This window comes from Agrilus planipennis, unplaced genomic scaffold (assembly GCF_000699045.2).
Source record: "Agrilus planipennis isolate EAB-ADULT unplaced genomic scaffold, Apla_2.0 scaffold41, whole genome shotgun sequence".
NCBI lineage: Eukaryota > Metazoa > Arthropoda > Insecta > Coleoptera > Buprestidae > Agrilus > Agrilus planipennis.
In genome coordinates this window covers 636,579-657,649 of record NW_020442445.1, presented here as the reverse complement: position 1 = coordinate 657,649, position 21,071 = coordinate 636,579, and the positions used below count along the sequence as shown (strand labels likewise).

The following is a 21,071-nucleotide window of genomic DNA, read 5'->3' as shown; positions in this document are numbered from 1 at the left end:
CTTTTACGTAAACTCGCTATTCGATTTTAATTATAGGAATTGGTCGTTTTACTCCCAAGCGAGATAGAATTAAGGAAAATTGAATCGACGCATTTGTAGGTATTATGTATACATATGTACGTATATAGTTCAGTACATAATACGTCAGAAGTTTACTTTATATACACTGTGAAAATACAGTCGAACTCCGATAACTCGAACTGCGATGTGACACATAAAAACTTCGAGTTATCAAATAATACTTCTTTTTAGTATTTCTTTGCGAATGAACATTTATGTATTTATTTCAGTAAAAATTGGTTAAATGTTACGTAAGTGCCTTAATATCTATGCTTTTCAAAGGAATAACAAAAATTATGAAACATAGTACTGTCAACATATTTTTAATTAACCCCCCGGATATAGGTAAGTTCTGCCTTCCGATTTAAACCACTCTAAAACTGCTTTATCTGCATTTTCATACACAGGCTTTTTTAGCCACTTGCAATATCATTTTCCACTGCGGTGATAATTGAGATAATATTTCTTGAACCACTTTCCACTTCCTTTACAAGCTTAAATTTTTGACCAACAGACAATGTTTTTAAAGTACGTTTTAATGACATATTAACACACGCAAAAATGTCTTTAATGTAATATATAAATGAAATAGCCACAGTATTTTTTACTTATTGTTAGTAGTAACTAGTAAGTCAAACAAGTGAACTTAGCAAGCGCAGAAACTGAACTGCCTGCATAAATACCTTAGGTTAAAATCTACGGTAATTACGGGATTCCCCCAGAAAATTCGACTTATCGAAGTTGGCGCAAAATATTTCGTTTGAGTTATCAAGATATTCGAGTAATTAAGACAAATTTACACGCATTTCCTACTTTTGACGCTATTGTCAACCAATTTGGTTCGACTTATCAAAAATTCCAGTTATCGAAGTTCGACGGTATATCTACGTACAGTAGAAAAATCACATCCTATATTGAAGAAAAAAACGTGCAATTCTGGGTGAAAGCTTTTTAATTAAATTTAAATATACACCAACGTTTCGCCTTAAACTGAAAAAGCTTCATCGTTGAAGAATCTTCAAGCGAAACGTTAGTGTGTAGATTTTAAAATAGGATTTCTAGTTTTTCCTTCAATATTGATACTCTTGGGGAAGAATTAGTAACCGGATACTTGTTGACTTATTCAGTCAATATGATCTTATTTATATTTCTACATGACCGTCAAAACATTTGTCATATCATGGCATTGGCTTTCCTAAACCCTCTTCATAGAATTGTGCCGCCAGTTAGGCCAGGTACGTCTTGACAGTATTCTGAAGCTTCGCTACTAATAAAATCTTCAATATATGTATTGCCGAAAGAAGTAAAAATCACTCAGTGTTGTCCATACTATACAATAGCAACATGACCACAAACAATTTAAGTGGAAAGCTTTCGACCATCCACGGAAAACCCAGGTCAATGCTCTACCAGGATGCTCACGACTTACTTGATCTTACAAACTTTTTTGAAGAGAGTATCGGAAAACTTGTGTCACGATAAAGCAAATGCCTCAATTGTTTTCCCGTTTATATTGAGAAAAAATAAGAAAAATAATGTATTGATTGATTGCATTTTTATGGGAGTATATTCCGTATTTTCAATTTTAAAAGTATCTGAATCTACAGAAAAAGTAACAAAAAATTGAGGGAAAAGTTTCTCAAGATATTGCGGGAAAACCGTTTCGTCCCCTTTTTCCAAGATGGCTGTCAAACGGATCTTTCAATTACGAAAACCGTGTTTAATACTCACCCTGACCCCTTACATTAGGAAAAAACCTTGTCCTACCCAAAATGTAAGGTCAATGTAACATTTCAGTAGACTAAACGTACACGTAGGATAGATGTAGGTGTACCTCAGAGATCTGAGCCCTGCGCTTGTCCCAGCCTCCGACGTTTTCCATTCTACCTCACGCAGTATCGTTCGGGATACGTTGTTGTAAACAACTTGCGCATTGTTACATGTCATTCGTTCCTATTTATTACGAATCATCCCGTGAAGTGTCATCCTTGTATAAGTGAATGGTTTTCGTTTTGAGGCTCCGGATATTTAAGTTTCCGATACTACGATGGCTACTCGTCCGTGCTTTTGCGGGAGTCAGCGAGGAAAACTGCAGCGAGCTGTAGAGCGCGATCGTAGTGCATCCTGCTGACGATTACGTTATTATTAGGTTTTTCTGTGAGTGATCCGTGGTGTATTCAATACGTATACGTTATTATATTACTACGTAATAGGTGCTGATGGACTCTGGGGGAACATTAAGCGGATAGACAGGAGCGATTTTATTTAGCGACGCTTCTGAACACGTAGAAGTTATTTCTGCAGTTATAATAACTTTGTTTTCTTTTTATGGAGAAAAGCTTTGGCATTTCGAATTTTATGCGAGATTTTCTTGTTTTACATACAGCACGGTAACTAATCTCTTGGCCTATTTTAATAAAAGAGAAGAATACTGCGTTTACAGCTGAAATTCTCTATTATTTAATTAATAAGTCTATAAAAAATGTACTTAACACATAATCATCGTTCCATCAATAAACCAATAGATACTAAGTTTTATGATCCATTATTAGGCTTTTTATCGGAGAAAAACTCAAAAATATTACGACAAAAATAATAAAATTAGGAACACTTAATCTCCAATAAAAATTAGTTTGGAAGAAATCCTTCTCAACATTAAAAAGCAATAATAATTCTCGTGATCTCTAGAAATAGAAATAAAATTATTTTTAAATTGAAATAAACAGCATAATTTTTGAAAGGTATAATTGAGTTTTCAAGAATTACGAGAAATAATCGTAAAAAATTTCTACTCTAATCATCAAGTTATTACAAACATCCTAACTTAAGTCAACATAATAAAAAATTCACATATGATAACAAACAAACGAAAAGAAAGAAAGAAAGAAATTTTTCCATATTTCCATTTCATTAACTTTACATCCTACATATACTTTTTTACAAAAATTTGGTGAGAATCGTTGTTTACTCTCGATATTACTACAATATACTGGTATGAAACAATGAGATCCAGTACAATAATGAAAATACCGTGTTGCAGAATATTTTTCGTTACTGTCCGTCAATTCTCCAAACTTACCCAATTATCATATTCCGTTATTACGGTTGTACGTGTTTACAAAATTGCACTTTGCCTTAATTTTGAAACTAGAAACAGGAAAACTAGCACAGATTCATCTACACATCAACAATTCACGTAGACTACAAAAATTTGCATTATGAGAATCTCTTGGGAAATATTCTAGTTACCCTAATATGTATAGTAGATTCGTGAATGTGTGTATTTCTATTAAAACTTGCGACGTAATTTGAAAATTAGGTGATTCGAACATTATGAAAAGAGGCACAATACATGTACTATTTTATTAAGAACTTGCTAATGTACTCTACTGGGAACGCAAAGTAAATATCTGTTATTTCATTTTTGTTGTGTGTTGTACCACCTCATAATAAAAATTAAACCCTTATATAGGATTATATTTGACTGATCATCAAAATTCCTGTTGGCCTAGAATTCTAGAATCTTGAAATAAGGTCTCGTAGTAAGTACGAATGTAGGAACATGTCCGAAAATAATCGATTTCTTAATACGTATGCCATTGTTACGAGACGTTATAAAGAAATTATGATTTAAATTCAAGAGATAACTATAAGGTAACGATGTGGTAAGACTAAATAACATTTACACATACTTATCTAACCATTTGGTCACCGCATCCCGGTAAACCAACCAAATACCATTTTCATAATATTATAGTCAATTAGCAGTAGCGTGATTTTCAAAATTTCCATTGAATCCATTCGCAAAGTCATGACCATTGTAGGAATAGGTAGAATTAGGGTTAGTATATCATGTATAATCACATCCTATATTAGCCCCTACTTTTTTGTTTACGAAATTTACTGTTTAAACGTGAAATATTGAACAAGACAATTCTCTACACTACACTGTCTGAATATAAAAATCAAATTACTTTTTAGTCATACAAAAAAGGAAATTATTATTAATTTAAAATATTTTTATAATTTTCAAAAAAAAAGAGAGTCTAGAACGTATAAAAGCTCATCCACGTAATACAATCCTAGATTAATTTATTAAAACCGCGAACATAAGAACCATAACAGAAATTGAAGATTTTATTTTAAAGGCTGCATGGCTGATTTCCCATTGAACTTTATTATTATGCAGTTAATCTTTCATGCATGACCTACATAAGTGCAGCAACATTAATTTCAATATGTAAATATACAAAATGAAGTAAATAAATTCTAAAACTGGGGTACATCGTGACGCAATAACGAGGAACACGTCCGCAATAAATTTGTGAAGTAATATTCAGTGGTAATGAGATCATCCCGGTCATAAAAGATCTCCTTCTTGGTTAAAACGATTAAGTTGGTATAACATGTAAAGTGGGTAAACTAACTCCCGTTTAGCGGCCCGAGGGAAACTACAAAATCTAGTACGAAGATGGTTTCTTAGAGAACACAATTTGTAGCTCAAACGTAATTTCCAAAACACTTAAGATACTGCGCCAAGCATTAAAAATTTATTGTATTTAAATTGTTAACAAGTTCATTTTCTTATCAAACTTTCTAAATTTTCTATTGGATTTAGTTTAAATATTTTTGGTGCAGAATGTAAAAGTTGAACCTTTATAGTTCATATAGAATTAGAAGTGTGCTGAACATTATATTTATGTTCTCTGGTTCTTTCATGTACAACTTGACTGCTTTGTCCGAATAATTTAGTAAACTGCTCTAAATACAAGTACATGTTCAATTTTTTTTCTTCTTCAGTCTGTTAAGATATTTTCTTAATTTATGACCGTTCGAAGTATAGTGTCATGCTATTTATTTTTATTTATAGTTATATATGTAAAATATTTACAATCTTGTTGTTGCCGATAGTTTCATTTGCTTTATTCTTGATATAGTAAAATATTACAGATAATTTTAAAAGGAACTGCATCGTAACTTTAGCTGATTTGGCTCTAAAACTAGCTATAAAATCGCAACCGATGCATCTGCATTATGACATTTGACATTGTAAGTCGCTGCACGTAGGACCAGTAAGCACGTGTTTAATATGACTTTAATACGGTAACAAATGTTAGAATTGGCTTACTTACAACAGAAGTCAATTTTACCAACCTTGAGCAATTTCTTCGTGTTATCTATCTTAATCTTATATTCAGTGTCATCATCATCATAAGGTCGTCAGTCCGAAGACTGCTTGGACACGTACCTCCACTCTTTCCTATCCTGAGCTAAACTTCGCATTTCCTAAAACTAGAACAGCCCACATCCTTAACTATTTGCGAACAGTAATTTAATCTAGGCCTACCTCTACCCCTCTTAACTCCTGTTTCCGCCTCTAATATGTCTCTGACTAGACCTTCATGTCTGAGAAGGTGTCTTACCAACCTATCTCGTCTATTTTTTATTCACTTCCATAGAGTCCTCTGTTATCCTATTCTTTCTAATACCTCTTCATTTCTAATTCCTCTGTACATTTTTTAAATTATTTATTTAGAAGTTTATTTTGGCGACTCTCTGTAAGCAAGTAAGAAATTTCACTCCCCCTGATTTTTTAAACAAAACAAACTGGGAGGTGGCCAAATGTGTTAAAAACAGACTTAGGTATTACTACGTGTTCCTGTTTTGCGGGCCGTTCGGTCGGTCGGTCGCGAAAGCTCGGCTGAGCAAAGACAAATCATTGCTCCATTCAGCCGTGAACATTGCATTAGATGAAACAAAAGCTGCATTTCGAGCGTCACATAATACCTAATAACAACTTAGCAAGTATTTAGTTTGCTCACAACCTGTAACAGTATACTGACAGATTCTGTATGCGTTTCAACGTATGATGAAAACACATTAAGCAATGAATAATCACAATCTGTGAAAGACAATAACATTACGGGAAATTCCAAACTGAATATTTGTGATATCATGCCCCCTCTACATAAACCACCCCTAGTCACCACTTTAAAAAGCATTACACTGCTTCATATTATACATATGATATTCATTATGCTACATATTGAAACACCATAACCAGAAATAAGGGCTTGTTCATAAAATACGTTCGCAAGTTTTATTTTAATATTTTTCTTAACATGGCAGTTTTTAAAATTTTTCTTTACGATAAAAAGTAATGCTCATTTTAATCACATAAAATCGTTTATAGGGGGTGGACTAGCTTTTATGGCGTAATATTTGTTAAGAGGCCATTAAAAGTGTGAAGGGAAGGGTCCAAAAAAATAACTTATTTTATGGACAACTCTTACAGGATCTTTGAAAAGTTCAAATATCTATACATATACGAGGGTGGATTGATAAGTTTCCGGCCTGACCAAGAAAAACAAGGTCTGGAGAGTAAGGAGGGTGCGGCATCAATTCAAACTTTAGATCGTTGATTTTAGCCGTCGCAACGATTGACGTGTGCGCTGGTGCGTTATCGTGATGAAACAAGATTTTTTTCTTCGCCAGATGAGGTCGTTTAATTTTCACCTCGTGGCTCAAACGTTGCAATAAGTCTGCGTAGTATTGACCAGTGATAGTATTACCCTTTGCAAGGTAATCAATGTATATAATACCTCTTGCATCCCAAAAAACAGTAGCCATAACCTTGTTCGCCGAAAAAATTGTTTTTGCCTTCTTTGGAGTTGGTTCCCCTGTATACAATTTACATAACGCTAATTATGTCTAATATAATGTTAATCATTGTTAGGAAGGATGACGGTACAATAATTCGTTTTTTTTTTATCTTCAAACATTAGGGTTATATATTGTCCACTATGTTGTAACAATGGCTACAAATTAGCCTAAAATTTCTCTGACGCAAATAACTAATTAATTATTAATACGAACATATATGCATTTTTATATAGGATACACCGCTGAAAATTATAAATAAGACACGGTTCATAATTTATTCCTTGATTCCGACTTTCAAAGTAGGTATTCATCTCGATTTTTGACCTTTTGTATTAAGAAGTTTAAACACAGTTAAGTTGAAAAGGACGAAGTTTAAGTTGCAAATGTGCCGCAACAAAAGACATAGAATTAATATCTCTTCTAGCATATTCCATTTCCAACCCATCAAACGGAAGGTGAAGGTCACCGATATGGTGACGTGGAAATGAAATTTGTTAACATATCTAATATCGTGTTCTCGTAGTTTTATCTGCTCATTTTCTTTTTCTACTTCATATTGGTGAAATCTGCCGGACAGAAGCTGAAGACTTTAAAATAATACACAGTACACACATTTCGGTGGTATGATGTTGATACCATGGATAGAGAAGGTTAAAAATAAGGAGGTATTAGAAAGAACAGGATTACTATCGAAGTCAATTAGAAATAGGCGATATAGGTTGGTAGCACACCTTCTCAGGTATGAAGGGCTAGTTAGAAATATTTCAGAAGCTGAAGCAGGAGCCAAGAGGAATATAGGTCGAGCTAGATTAGATTAGTGTTCAAAATAGTTAATAATGTAGGATGCTCTAGTTTTAAAGAAAAAATTAGTTCAGGATAGGAATGGAGGTGCATGTCCAATCTTCAAATTTTGTGCAGTAAGTCGAAACGAGATGCAGTTTTCTGCATTCCATTCGAGAGACTCAAAAACCCCCGAGTAACTAATTTCAATTGATTTTTAATGAATTTAAAACGTAACCCCTGGACGGTCGCCCTGGGCTCCAGGTACTGCGGTGGCCGTCGTCTACTGCATATTCATGTTCAGGGACGCTGAAATCCCCTAAGTAACAAAATTGGATCATTACTGACCGATTTTTTGTATAACTTTGTAATACACTTACAAGACTGTATTTTTCTTATCTTTTTGATGACGAATTGATCTGTTATGTTTACAATGTTTGTAGACCATCTCATGAATCAAATGCAGAAAATTGCATCTCGATCCGACTTACTGCACAAAATTTTTTGATTTTTGTGCTTTATTTCCTTGGCTACAACACTGACTGTGTTGATAATGATGACTTCATATTGAAAATGACAGAAAATTAAGCAGTGGTTTTACAACTAAACATAAGTTTGCAAATTGTAGGTACTTAACTATTCTTCTAGTTGAACATTTGGGTACTAAGTATGAGTTAGTAGTGAGAAAGAAAGAAATAAACTATTCGGGGTTCAAACTTTAGATCGCTATGTTGTTCAAGCTTTTTATTTTACAAAACTGCCCTCTCAAAATCTTCTCTAAGGAATTTAATGATTTACAAAAATGGTACTATCAATTTTTCGACCATTAAGCTTAGTTTTCCTTAAAGAAATAAAAAAGATCAGTGTTATGCGATTTTTATGTAATCAGAGTGTTTGTCTTTGTGGTGTAGTATAACGGTTGAAATATAAAGGAAGAATAAATTTGTATTTATATTTGATTCCTTATTCTAAAATTATTATTTAAGAAGAAGTATGCCTTTAGTTGTATGTTGAAGCATTAATGTTATTTTATTATCGTATTGGAAAGCGCTTTTTGTTTGATGAGTCTATATAAAAATTTATGCTACAGTGGACCTAATTCTATCGTAAACAAAGGAATGCGGCTGCATCGTCCTATCGCAGGGCGATGCTGTAGGTAATGCTACTTTTTTTGTTTTTCGACTTTGTCGATGAATAAACAGTTAAGTGCTGCTTTAAAAATTCGCATGCACCAACATCAAGTGCTACCTATTTGCGGTCAGAAAATGCATTTTCACTGGCCTAATGAAAACCGTACTTTATCTACTTCAATTTCTTTTTCAAAGCGCGAATGTTGGTCATAGGAACTCAACGTTTGCACATTTGGTCGTTGTTGAATTAACTTTATTACGTACAGGGCGTTATTATTATCTGGTAGACTCTTTTTGAAGGGAAACTTCTTTAGGCACGGTAGGGTAAGTTCGTTTCATGCGAGTTGCTATGTAACGAAATCATGGAACGCATTTCCCCCGCTGTCTGTCCCTATGTACGCTTAAATCTTTAAAACTACGCAACAGATTTTAATGCGGTTTTTTTTAATAGATAGAGTAATTCAAGAGGAAGGTTTATATGGATAATACATGCATAATATAGTAGAGAAATTCTGATAATTTTAGAGGTTTGTAATGCGCTGTCGTAAATAAACACATTTTTTTGCGCTTACATTAGAAACGCTGGCTGAACCCTACGAGATACATCAAAATAATATACTAGAGTATTGTACACCTTAAAAAGGTCTACAAAAAGTCCGCGGTGGTATATGTCTATCTCTTAGGGATAACTCACAATAACCTTTTTTATCCTTTACTTTTTACAAGAAATAGTGGCTTATTTACTAAGCGATTTTAAGCAATACAGCATTAATCCTTATCCAATTAAGTACTTTTAAATACATTGTGCATTTAATATAGATCAATATGGCCCTTTACAGCATGTAATTTAAATAAATATTTAGATATTACAGACTTAAAATGCAGGGACATAGCGGTTGCGGCGGTACCGCCCGGTTTGTATTGTCTAATGACAAAAAAGCTGTGATTGTTGTATATAAAGACATTCTATAGTATATTTACTATCAGAATTGCACCCGTGCGAAGCATAGTGTACAAATAATACCATTAAATCAATTCCTTAACCCCTATCCCGGTATGTTTGTGTGTTTGAAGAAGTTTCACTTCAGTAGCGTGTTGTATAATTACACGTTGTATTTTATATTTCTTATCAGTAATAATATTTGCATGCCCTTTACAAGTATAATCCCTTCAATCATATTTGAACTTTAAAAAGTCGGTCATCTTTTTATTGTTCTTGTTAGATACATGAAATATGGACTTGGGCAGAGATATGATTTATTTTAAATACTTGCATTTAAAATGTAAATACAAAATTAAAGATACCAATTTTTATCTATCTTGATCACATTCTTTGACCGTGTATCAACTGGTGATACTGCCTCTAGAAATAGGGGGATAAATCGATGAATATTCATGCTATTCCTATGTTTTATTTTATTGCATTCATTAGTGAATAGCCAATTTCACACAACTAATGTTGGTGTAGGCTGTAGACTATATAAATTAGTAATAATTCTTACAGTAACTATGGTTATTTAGTTCTGCTTACGTAATACTTGAACGCTCCATTAATTCAAGCAGTTACAGACAGTGTATGATATGTTATGGTGTATGATAAAGTAAAAAACGTATAAATTCTTCTTTCCTGTAAACAAATTGTTAGTTCATTAAAAAGCCATAATTTCTTTTATAGGTATGTTATATGTTACACAGTCAAAGCTTCTGTATTTTTTTTAATATTACGTCATCACGGTTTTTTATATGGAGAATTCCGAAACCATTAGATATACCTACATAGTTTGCAACAGTATAATAATTCACAAAATTGAAGAAAAAATCGATTTATGGATTTTCATTTCTGTTTTGGAGTTTATATTAAATTTCAATTCCTACTTAAAAACAACTACGTCATTAGATTTAGTTATTTTATATTAAAAAAAAAAGTGAGCTAAATATCTTAGCAAGATCCTGTTTCTTCTGCATACAAATACATCATCTAGCCGCAAAAAAATTAATTTATTTTTCAGTAACCAAATAATTCGAATTGGTCTGTAATCTGTCGAAACTGCCAAACGCGGATCGCGATTTCGATCTTTTTGGATCTCATCAGCGCGTCGCAGGCAGCTCTGACAGAACACAGACCAACCTTTACCTGCTGCCTTAACAGCGCGTTTTCGAAAATACCACAAATGGCATGGTGAGCGCCATCTGTAGTACGATGCTACATTTGAGGATTACGTATGCTCTAACAAGGTCCATTTAAAAATATGGATATCTACTTGCTGAAACTAATCCCGGCGTAGCTCACCTCAACGTGATAGGCACGTTACCATAATCGAACAAAATAATTCGAAGTGGTCTGTAATCTGTCGAAACTGCCAGACGCGGATCGCGATTTCGATCTTTTAACTTTTAAGGTTGGTCTGTGTTCTGTCGGAGCTGCCTGCGACGCGCTGATGAAATCCAAAAAGATCGAAATCGCGATCCGCGTCTGGCAGTTTCGACAGATTACAGACCACTTCGAATTATTTTGTTCGATTATGGTAACGTGCCTATCACGTTGAGGTGAGCTACGCCGGGATTAGTTTCAGCAAGTAGATATCCATATTTTTAAATGGACCTTGTTGGAGCATACGTAATCCTCAAATGTAGCATCGTACTACAGATAGCGTTCACTGCGGTATTTTCGTATTTTTCACTAGTTTACTGCATGAAATATAAAATTTCCAAAAAAGCGAGAAGTGTTACTTCTTCTTTATTACCAAGATTTTGCCAAAAAGTCCGCTTATTTTTTCATAAAATAAATGAAACTAATGCTCTGGACCTTGACCGTCTTTAAGACGACACTTAACTAAAGTAAAAATAGAGTTTCAGCAGTTATTACCTCTGTTTTATATTAACCTACGACTGACATTTACACTTAATTAACAGTTCATTAAAAACCTAATGATTCAAAAGATTAAGAATCTTTGACTATTCCTAAATATTCTTTGCTATTCTGTTTTTAGAAAATTGGGCTTTTTAGTGACTCTTAATGTTATCAATTAACGTCAGGCAAAGATTAAAGTGACTTTGGCTTAAGTTTAAGAAGTGCTCAAATAATTCAAAAAGGATAAGATGTTAAATGTCAGACTAGACTTAAAAATACAAAAAAGTGGTGATAGCATTGTCCATCAATAAGAAGACAAACATGTTGATGAACCTGTTTGTTTTACATAATAAGGACAAAGCAATGATATTTCTGAATGTCCAATAAATAGTAAATGTAATTGACATTAATAGTATCTAACTAAAATCCAATTTCATCATTACAGATAATTTATTACCATTTGAAAATTTGTAACGATGTAATGCCTTGATCTTGATTTATTTTTCGTTTTGGTTTTAATTATGACACTTTTTTAATATTAGAAATTGTTTTACATTTGTTGACGCTAACAAATTTGTATTTTAGTTTAGGGTTTTGAAATTGTAATCGAAAATACAAACGGTTTTGCGTTTTAAGACTTACCCTGAATTTTCAGTGATATATAGTATTGATAAATACAGTAAGAAATATTATTCAATAACATTCTGTCTTGCATAATGTCCCATATTACATCGGTAAAAGTAAAAGTACGTAAAATGTTCTATATCCATATGGATTAATATTTATTAAATGCTTATAAAATCCAGTTCATTCGTTCAGAAATATTGGTGAAATTTTGTGTCATCATCCTCCAATTTAAATAAATACAAAAAGAAATAGCAACACTTCTTTTCCTCAGTATATTTTGAATCCTCATCTAGAATAACAGCGGCATTCATTAAACGACCAAATTCAGCATTTTGATAATATTCACACGTGAACGTTACATTTCCTTTAGCAGTAGTTTTCCATTATTTTATATTCTGGATGAAAAAGCGCGTTGGTTAATGGATAATCATATGAGTAATTTTGGCGTAGCTTCCATTAAATAGCACTCTCACAAACATCGCAAAACAACTATTAAAAGTATCGCTCAAAAAATCACACTGATCAAACTGTAACTCTTTGACAAAAGACGAGTGAAATCGTTGAAAGAAACAAAAAATGTTTTTAAATTCTAAAACCATTGGTGAGAGCAATTATAACAGGTAGTACAGCCTTAGCCAGCCAAAATTCTGCAAGCTGGCACATCTTGTAACAATGTATAGACAAATTTATATATTTAATAATAAAGAAATCGGCAAAGTCGGACTCGCGTACTGAGGACGAAATTACAATTAAAAAGTTTTTTTGTCATTTAACTACAAATTTTCGGGTTTTGGGTGCTATAAGATGTCTGAGAAGGTGTCTTACCAACCTATCTCGTCTACTTACAGACCTTAGTATTTCATATTAATTTCAACTTAATACTTCCACGCGTTCTTGAGAAAAATGATCTTGACAAATAAACGAAGTGATCCTATAAGGGTTCCCTTTTTCCTTTTGATGTGCAGGATCTTAAAAACTAAACAATAGTTTGTGGTAATATTAGGCGAGAATGTATATTATGCAGCATACAAAGCTGGTTAGGACTTATGTTTGTCCTACTTCTACACTTATCGTTAATTATAAGTGAGTAGAATGTAGTGCTGTTGCAATTACATGTTGTATTCGTTCGTACAGAATATATCTCTCAATGACTTTTTAATGTTTATCTCACAATCAACTTATAAGAAACACCTACACACTAGAAATAATAAAATCGCTTTTTCGAATTCATTTTCAATTCTAGACCATTAATTTATTTCTGATCCTTCATTAACTACGCAGTATCTAATTTTTTTTATTAATACAAAAGGGTAATCTATTTAATTTTTTGTTATAGCTTAGAAGCGTGTTAAAATATGTTAATAAGTTGAATATTTAGCATATTCAAACACTGCGACTGTGTAACATACATACATCAGTAGGTATCATTCTCAAAGTCAAGGCTAAAACGTTAAAAAATTGTTTATGACTTCCACTGATTAACAATGTTCCTACAACTACAATTTATTCAACGTAACAATTATTATTATTGCTGTTGTTATCCGATTTTTATGGTGTTGATTGAACCCACGCTGTTGCAATTAACTAACAATCATATATGGACGAGGTGTGTCTACATTGGTTTAACTATTCTTTTACTGATTTATCTTTAATCCTTTTCGACGGATTCATAATTTGTAAATGGATAGCTAACATAAACTAAATTTAACCCATATGCTTATTACCAACCCTGAAACATATAATCAAAATTAATAAAACTATTTATGTATACGTATTAAGATTTTATAATCTAATATCGTACAGTCCTTGTCGTGATTGTCCTTTGTCATGGTATTTGTCTTTACTTCGTTTATTTTTTTTTGAGCTGGATATAAGAATGTAAAGTTCTTGTAAAAGCAATATCTTTTCTACAGCTCAGAAACGACATAACAAAGTTTAACGAGTTTTCACTGCTGTAAGAAAAACAATTGGGGAAAATTTGAACGAAAACGCAGGATCATTTTAAACCGAATTTGAAGGCAAAAGTGTGGCCATCAATGATAGGTGTTTTTCCTGTAAAAAATGGACTTCTAAGAAGAGCAACTGAATTATTTAAAAACAGCAAACTACGAATTGTTTAGTCGAAAAGTAAAATGATTTGGTTCTTTCAAACAAATATAATTGTTATAATCAATATAAGAACCCAAAAGAAACAAGCATTTCAAAGCAAAGTTTAATGATATCATGCTTATTTTCATTACATATATATTCTTTGCTGATAAAACGATCAGTTTCTGTATAATGACATTGAATGCTTGTTACTTAAGAAAAAGCACTAATCCACGCGTTAAATTAATAATTGGATTGACATTAAGACACGGTAATAATTGAAAACGGTCATTAATTAGAAGTGTAATTTTGACAACATGACAATTTCGATATTATGAAACATCTTTAAGTCTTGTGTACAAACGCACACTGAATTTAATAAATTTAACCTTCACAATTATTATGAAAGTCTTATTAACGATGTTTATACTAAAATTAATTAAATGTGTTTGCCACAAAAGCCAAAAATACATTAGGTAAAATAAGAAAATCTCCACGTGCCCTGTTTTAGAGCGTAACAACGAATTGGAATTTTGCTTTGTCGCCATTCGACATCGTGTGAACATAAATATAAAAAACATTGCACAGCAATGTACTGGTGAACTTAATAGTTTGTTTGTGTGATGTTTCAACAATGTAGTGCGACAACAATCGGAAATTATGTGACAACGTAATAACTACATCAGACTGGCAAACACAGAGACTTCTTCCCCGTCATCCCCTTCCTTGTCTCCCAGCATCACTCCACCACAGCCTTTATCCCACAGAGGTTCCCTGTCGAGAACAGCCATCGGAAATTGCTCTAGTCCATCCCTCTTAATGACCTCCCCACCTCAACAGGAAGAAACCGAAGCAGTACCTCCGCTGCCCAGGACTCTATCAACTTCATTTTTAAGGATTAAAAATCGTTATTCCTTCTGGGAAAAAATATGGCAAGATAGAAGCAAACGGGATGTGTAAGTTCACCAATATATTGAAATAATAACATAAGGGTTTTCACAAACGCTATTATGTATATTATTGCGCCATCTACTTTAACTTCTTCAACCAACTACATCTAAATAAATGCTAATTCTTACCTCACCTTAAACTTATGATGAAATTAAATAATAGAGAAATGTTTACTAATAATTAATTGATGATAATATAATTATTACCATTCGATTTCACTTGGGTATTAAGATACCTATATTAGGGCACTAAAAGAATCACTCTGTGTATATTTTCCTGTACTAATTTCTGTACGATGTCTACATAATTTTTAAATTTTCTACCACAAATCTATAAAAGCAGCGAAAACACAAACACTAGAGCCTGATAAGAACTTTTAATTAAAGTTATTTTGATTTTCTTGCATTGATCGCTTTAGGAGAATTAGAAAACCCTGTAATCGCTTAAAGGAACCTTAAGTTATTGAGCCCTTGATAGTGAGAGACAACTTTGTAAGTCTAGCGACAATTTTAATGTTTTGTTAAACAATATCATTATTTTCTTTGTCAAAATTATTAAACAGAAAAAATAGGATTGACGATATCTGAACTACAAACGCTTAAATTTGGATTATTTATTATACCTATTGTTTTAGTCATTGAATTGGTCATTGAAGCGATGTTAGAATCTTTCATAAAACAGAGCCAAAATATGTGGATAAAGTGTAAATAAATTGATAGAAAAATGTTATGCATATAAGCATTTTCTTTGTTGGAACTGAGTCTAAAAATAATTACCTTATTTTTAATAATTTTTATTTATTCAGTCAATATTAGTAATTCTAATTTAGACTCTTTTTCTCTCAAAGTAGCGTTCTCGTGGATTTCATCTTAACGGTAAAGTATTTCCCATTTGTTTGAAAACCAATCAAAGGGTTTTTAAAATTCATAAATGTATTTTTATTCTCGTTTCTGGATATTCTTTTCGTTATGCTCCCACCTACTGACGGGAAAACGACGATTTTCCTTTCCAATTTACAAACATTTTCAATTTTATTACGAACCACTCGTACGTACGCTCCAATAAATCGACGAGAGATTATATTTTCGTTATGTCCGACATCCTTTATAAACGCATTGAACGAGTTACGACAGATTTTCCTCAGGATGTAATAAACATTTTTACCAGTGGAGACTATCATTTTAATTATTGAGGTTCATTAAACTATTTTTAACTAACTGCGATCACGTGAAAAATATCAACTTCTATTTAATTAAAAAATGGAGAGACAAAAAAACTCATTTTAATTGAGAAGCCACCCTATATAGGCATATTATTATCTATTAGACTCGTGACAGTTTCATTAAAATTGAACTGTAGACCGGACTCGCGCACTGAAGGTTACCTACAAACTGGTAGTTCGTCCGTCGTGGGAATCGGGTCTCGAAGATTTTTCCCGCATTTTCCGAGTATGTTTCAAGTTTCTCCCCAAAATCAGTCCTCAAAATGTGTAATTACAATACTATATTTAACTTTTTTGTAATGTTCAGAATTTTTGTGCTTTAACACGTTGCTTTTTGCCAAATTTCATGGTTCTAAGACAACGGGAAGTGCCCTATGGGTTTTGATTCCCGTGAGGCATAAACAACCGTATCTTTTGAATGTGTTGACTTAGAACTTTAATTTTTGCACAAGTCCATAGGTTTGCAGACCTGAGTGTTTGATACTAATTTGAACTTAATATCTCTACATGATCTTAAAAAGAAAGGGGTCTTGACGGATAGACTCACGGACAACGAAGTGATCCTATAAGAGTTCCTCTTCGCTTTCAAGGTACGGAACCCTAAAAGTGAAAAGAGAATTTATGTAATAAAATATACGTATGTATATTGATTTAATTATCAAAGGTGATCTTCTGGGCAGCACTCAAATTTTTCACTGCAATTTTCTTTTGTAATTATAAGACGAAACTGCACACAGTATCATCCTTAGCAATATTTACCTATAATTGGTAAGTATATTACAATTCATCCAAGAGACTAGAAAGAACAGTTACATCACTTTCATACACAACCCATGCAAGCCCAGTATGACTATCCAATAAAATCTAGGCACAATATACCCCTACCACCTAAACAGTCTCCACCTTTAATGTTTATACTTTATCCCTTTATTATTTCTGTTTATGCGCTTAATATGTCTGTTAAATTTTGTTAAAAATATGATGCTACAAACATAGAAAAGAAGACTGTCACGTCGCTTTATAAATGGTATAAATACATTCTCCGATGAAAATATATTTTTTGCAACACTCATTTTCTAAAACGTGACTGATTTTCAACCGTTTATTTGGAGGCATTGAGTAAATCTTGTCATTAAATGAAGCTACACAATTAAAAAAAAAAGAAAATCTGTATTAAATTGACCTTGACCTTTTAAAATCATGTGTGTACATGACAGAAAGTTCAAAGAGAACCTAGGTGTCACTAGAATTTTAGACTGTTTTAAAAGGTTTGTGGACATATGCCTTTGTGAAAGCCAAAAGTAACCATGATTTGCTTCTGAAAATTCTTCGAATTAACTGATAATTTCAGCCAAACCCCGATGTAAGTTTAATATCTCCCTTAATGGAGGTCTCAAGTGTGCTTTAGCTTTAGGTGGGTATACTTTGCATCGTATATTCCTACGTTCTATACATTTTCTTCAAATTTAATCAATTACAAACAAAAACGATACTTCGAGATTCATTTATCTCCACTAAAGAAAAAAGTGAACAGCGCATTAGCTTTTACGTCATGTAAACAGCAAATTTTTCCTAAAAACATGAGTATCATCTACCAGTATAAGGTGAAAGATATCATAAATCTAAATTCAACTTTAATAAATTCGCTTCTCATCTTGACAAAATTGCCCCGAATAAGGTCTCAAGGGACCAAGAAAAAAAATTAATAATGAACGCTTGAATCGCAGCAATAGTAGAAAACGGAAAATAAAAATTCTTATGAAAAACATTAATGAAACATTAGATTTTTACATGTTATTATTATTTTATACCAGATCAAGGCAATTAATGTGATAGATTGTGCTTATATGAAAAAAAAATATTTTTATAATTTTTTTTTCTTGCTTATCTATAACTATATCATCCCTTAGCGACGTGGATGCAAGCGTCCTCCCTCTCCTATTGTCTGATTGGAATGTACATAGCTGCATCAAGCCCTTATGGTACTTTTTGGTATTTAATTTTCTGCTGTAAGGTATCTCTACTAGCATAAGAAGGACTCAACTTGCGATATTATTAGTATGTACTAAAACTAATCCAATTTTTCTGATAAAAAGTGTCATTTTGTTCAACACAGAAATTTGTTATATTGTTGACTTCTTGTTTATGTTCGAGAATTTTTAAAATCTAAACAATTAAACTAATCGTAAACTGCTACCTAAGAATAACGCAGTTCTTTGACGCATTTAACAACTTTGCAACATTAATCTAAAGCTGATTAGAACGTTTTTAACACATTTTTGTTGTTTGAACAATCAGACTAGAACGTGTATCGAAATTGTAATTACACCATTCAATACAACGTGTTCAATTACTTTAACTCTCTTACTTAAAGTACAAATTGAGTTTTAATTGATCAACAACTGTTGCTGATGTTTCAATCTCATTTTATCGCAGAGAGCGTGTTTAAAATCGTAAAAACACACAAAATCAATAACTAGTCAGTTCTTTATTAATATTAAGTGTTTATTTACTGTGCAGAAGTGAATATAAATGGAAAATTACGCGATCCGCGTCTGGCAGTTTCGACAGATTACAGATTACAGACCACTTCGAATTATTTTGTTCGATTATGGTAACGTGCCTATCACGTTGAGGTGAGCTACGCCGGGATTAGTTTCAGCAAGTAGNTTTTCTTGGTCAGGCCGGAAACTTATCAATCCACCCTCGTATATATCTGATTGTATAATTTGTTTAATAAAGAAATTTCTCCGTAAAGATCATCCATATTTACATTAAGTTTTTGCACATTTAAATTTTCGACTATTTTCACAACATTTTGCTTTTTAAATTTATATTTCTAAAGAGTAAATAACCAGTTTGTGTCATTAAAATTAAACCATTTTTTTTATCGACCTCAATAACTCTGTCATTCTATTTTACGCAAACATTCTTACAACCGCCCTTCTTTTGTACATTATATCTTAAACGAATCTCAGAGGAATCAAATCATGTGAAATAAAGTATTTTCGCGTACTTTATCGCATAAACAAAGTTTTGGATTGTTTTCGTCCGACATAAAAAATGCGCACTTTAACTCTCTATTCCGTTGATAATTTATAGGAATTAGATGCTCGCCACTTAATTAATTTGCATATAAAACGAACCATGTTTTTTTGCAGGGACCCGTGAAATTTCCTTCCGTCTAGAAACATGCGACAATTATAAGATTTAATAGATACAAAAATGAAATATTAAGGTTATTTTAAACGTATTGTCAAACTTTAAACTACTACACCTGTTGAGATCCTTAAGTTTTTACGTCACTAACTTTTTAACGAATTAATATAGGTGCATGGTAACAATTAATCATGTTAAATATGCTTAATTGAAATTCAAAAGGGTATAATTAAACCCAAAGTTAGACATACATATGTATGAACAATTGACAAATATGGGACGATATAGATATTGTTTTCAAAACATGATAAAATTGTGTATCATTCTTTTAAAAGTTTAAAATACTTGAATAAAGTTAATCAAAAATGTTTCACGCGTGTTTGTTTAAAAAAAGAAAACATCAATATCTGTACTTAATCAAATAAGACATGTGCTTATTTACTTTAATCAGTTTATCCTTAAATATCAATAAAGTTGAGGAAATAATAATAAAATTTCATTACAAAGCTCAGGTTGTTCCTAACGGAGCCTCTGAAATAAAGATTATCCTCAAAAAGTATTACGTTTAATAAATTCGTCCGAAATTGAATTTTAGTCGATCGATGATGTTATAATTATATATAATATTCCTCGGAAATATCTTGCGATTTTACCTACAATTTTATACCAATTTGTAGAGACAGGGCTTTTCATTCAACGGAGCGGTATTCCATTATAGTTTACCCTTACCAAACATTAATTTACTTCAATACGGTAGATTCTATATTATTCATCTTGCGTTTGTAATATAATAGAGCAATTTGGTTTTAGGTAAATATAACGGCTACGCCATTGTAGGTGTTTGAACTAATTTCTCAAATTTGAAACAGCGCAGGGTTGCCACTTTTTTTTTGTATAAATAAAGGACGTTGGTTATTAAAGGTAAATAAAAAGTACCCTGTGTCAAAATAAAGTACAGTTTATTTTACTCTATTATTTTGCTTAAAAACATATTTTTTTCATTACTTTTGCAACTTTTAACAAATAATTATCACTGCTAAAAAATTCCACAGCATCTTTACAGTCTAGATTTAGGTTAAAGCAAATAAGTACTTCACTTTTTATTAGATTTAGAGACGCTTTTTTTTCTTTCGTCTCGCCATTTGTTATTCATCATAGAAAAAACCCTCTCTGTAATTACTTTAGACAAATTTGAAAAATTATTAAATTATTATTAAATACTTGCTGGAATTTTTGTGCATTAGATAACTCCGCAAAACCATTAGGACTACGAGGGTGGATTGATAAGTTTCCGGCCTAACCAAGAGATGACGCCACTAGGCCTACCTTGAGGTGACATTCTATAGTACCATCCTTGGATAGCTTGTAGCTATAGTTTCAGCCCGATCTCCTGCTAGTGTAGGTTTGACAGCACGCTGAACAAGATGCCTCTGTGGTTTTCGTAAAAATGGAAAAGCAGGAAAATCGTGCTGTCATCAAATACTTTTATTTGAAGGGGTTAACGCCGAAGGAAATTAAAAAAGAGATGGACTCAACACTG

General features: G+C 32.4%; 1 protein-coding gene across 10 annotated transcripts in view; it reads left to right on the top strand.

Annotated features, from left to right (window-relative positions):
- Positions 1-21,071, top strand: part of LOC108733578 (cAMP-specific 3',5'-cyclic phosphodiesterase) — a 565,440-nt gene that overhangs the window by 405,327 nt on the left and 139,042 nt on the right. Inside the window, exon 1 of one of the 10 annotated variants that reach the window (XM_018464782.1) lies at positions 15,004-15,155. The exons of the other annotated variants lie outside the window; for them this stretch is intronic. Within the exon in view, the coding sequence (XP_018320284.1) occupies positions 15,019-15,155 (137 nt within the window). The 5' untranslated portion in view covers positions 15,004-15,018. Of the gene's footprint in view, positions 1-15,003; positions 15,156-21,071 lie in introns of those variants that run through there. 10 annotated transcript variants of the gene reach the window in all.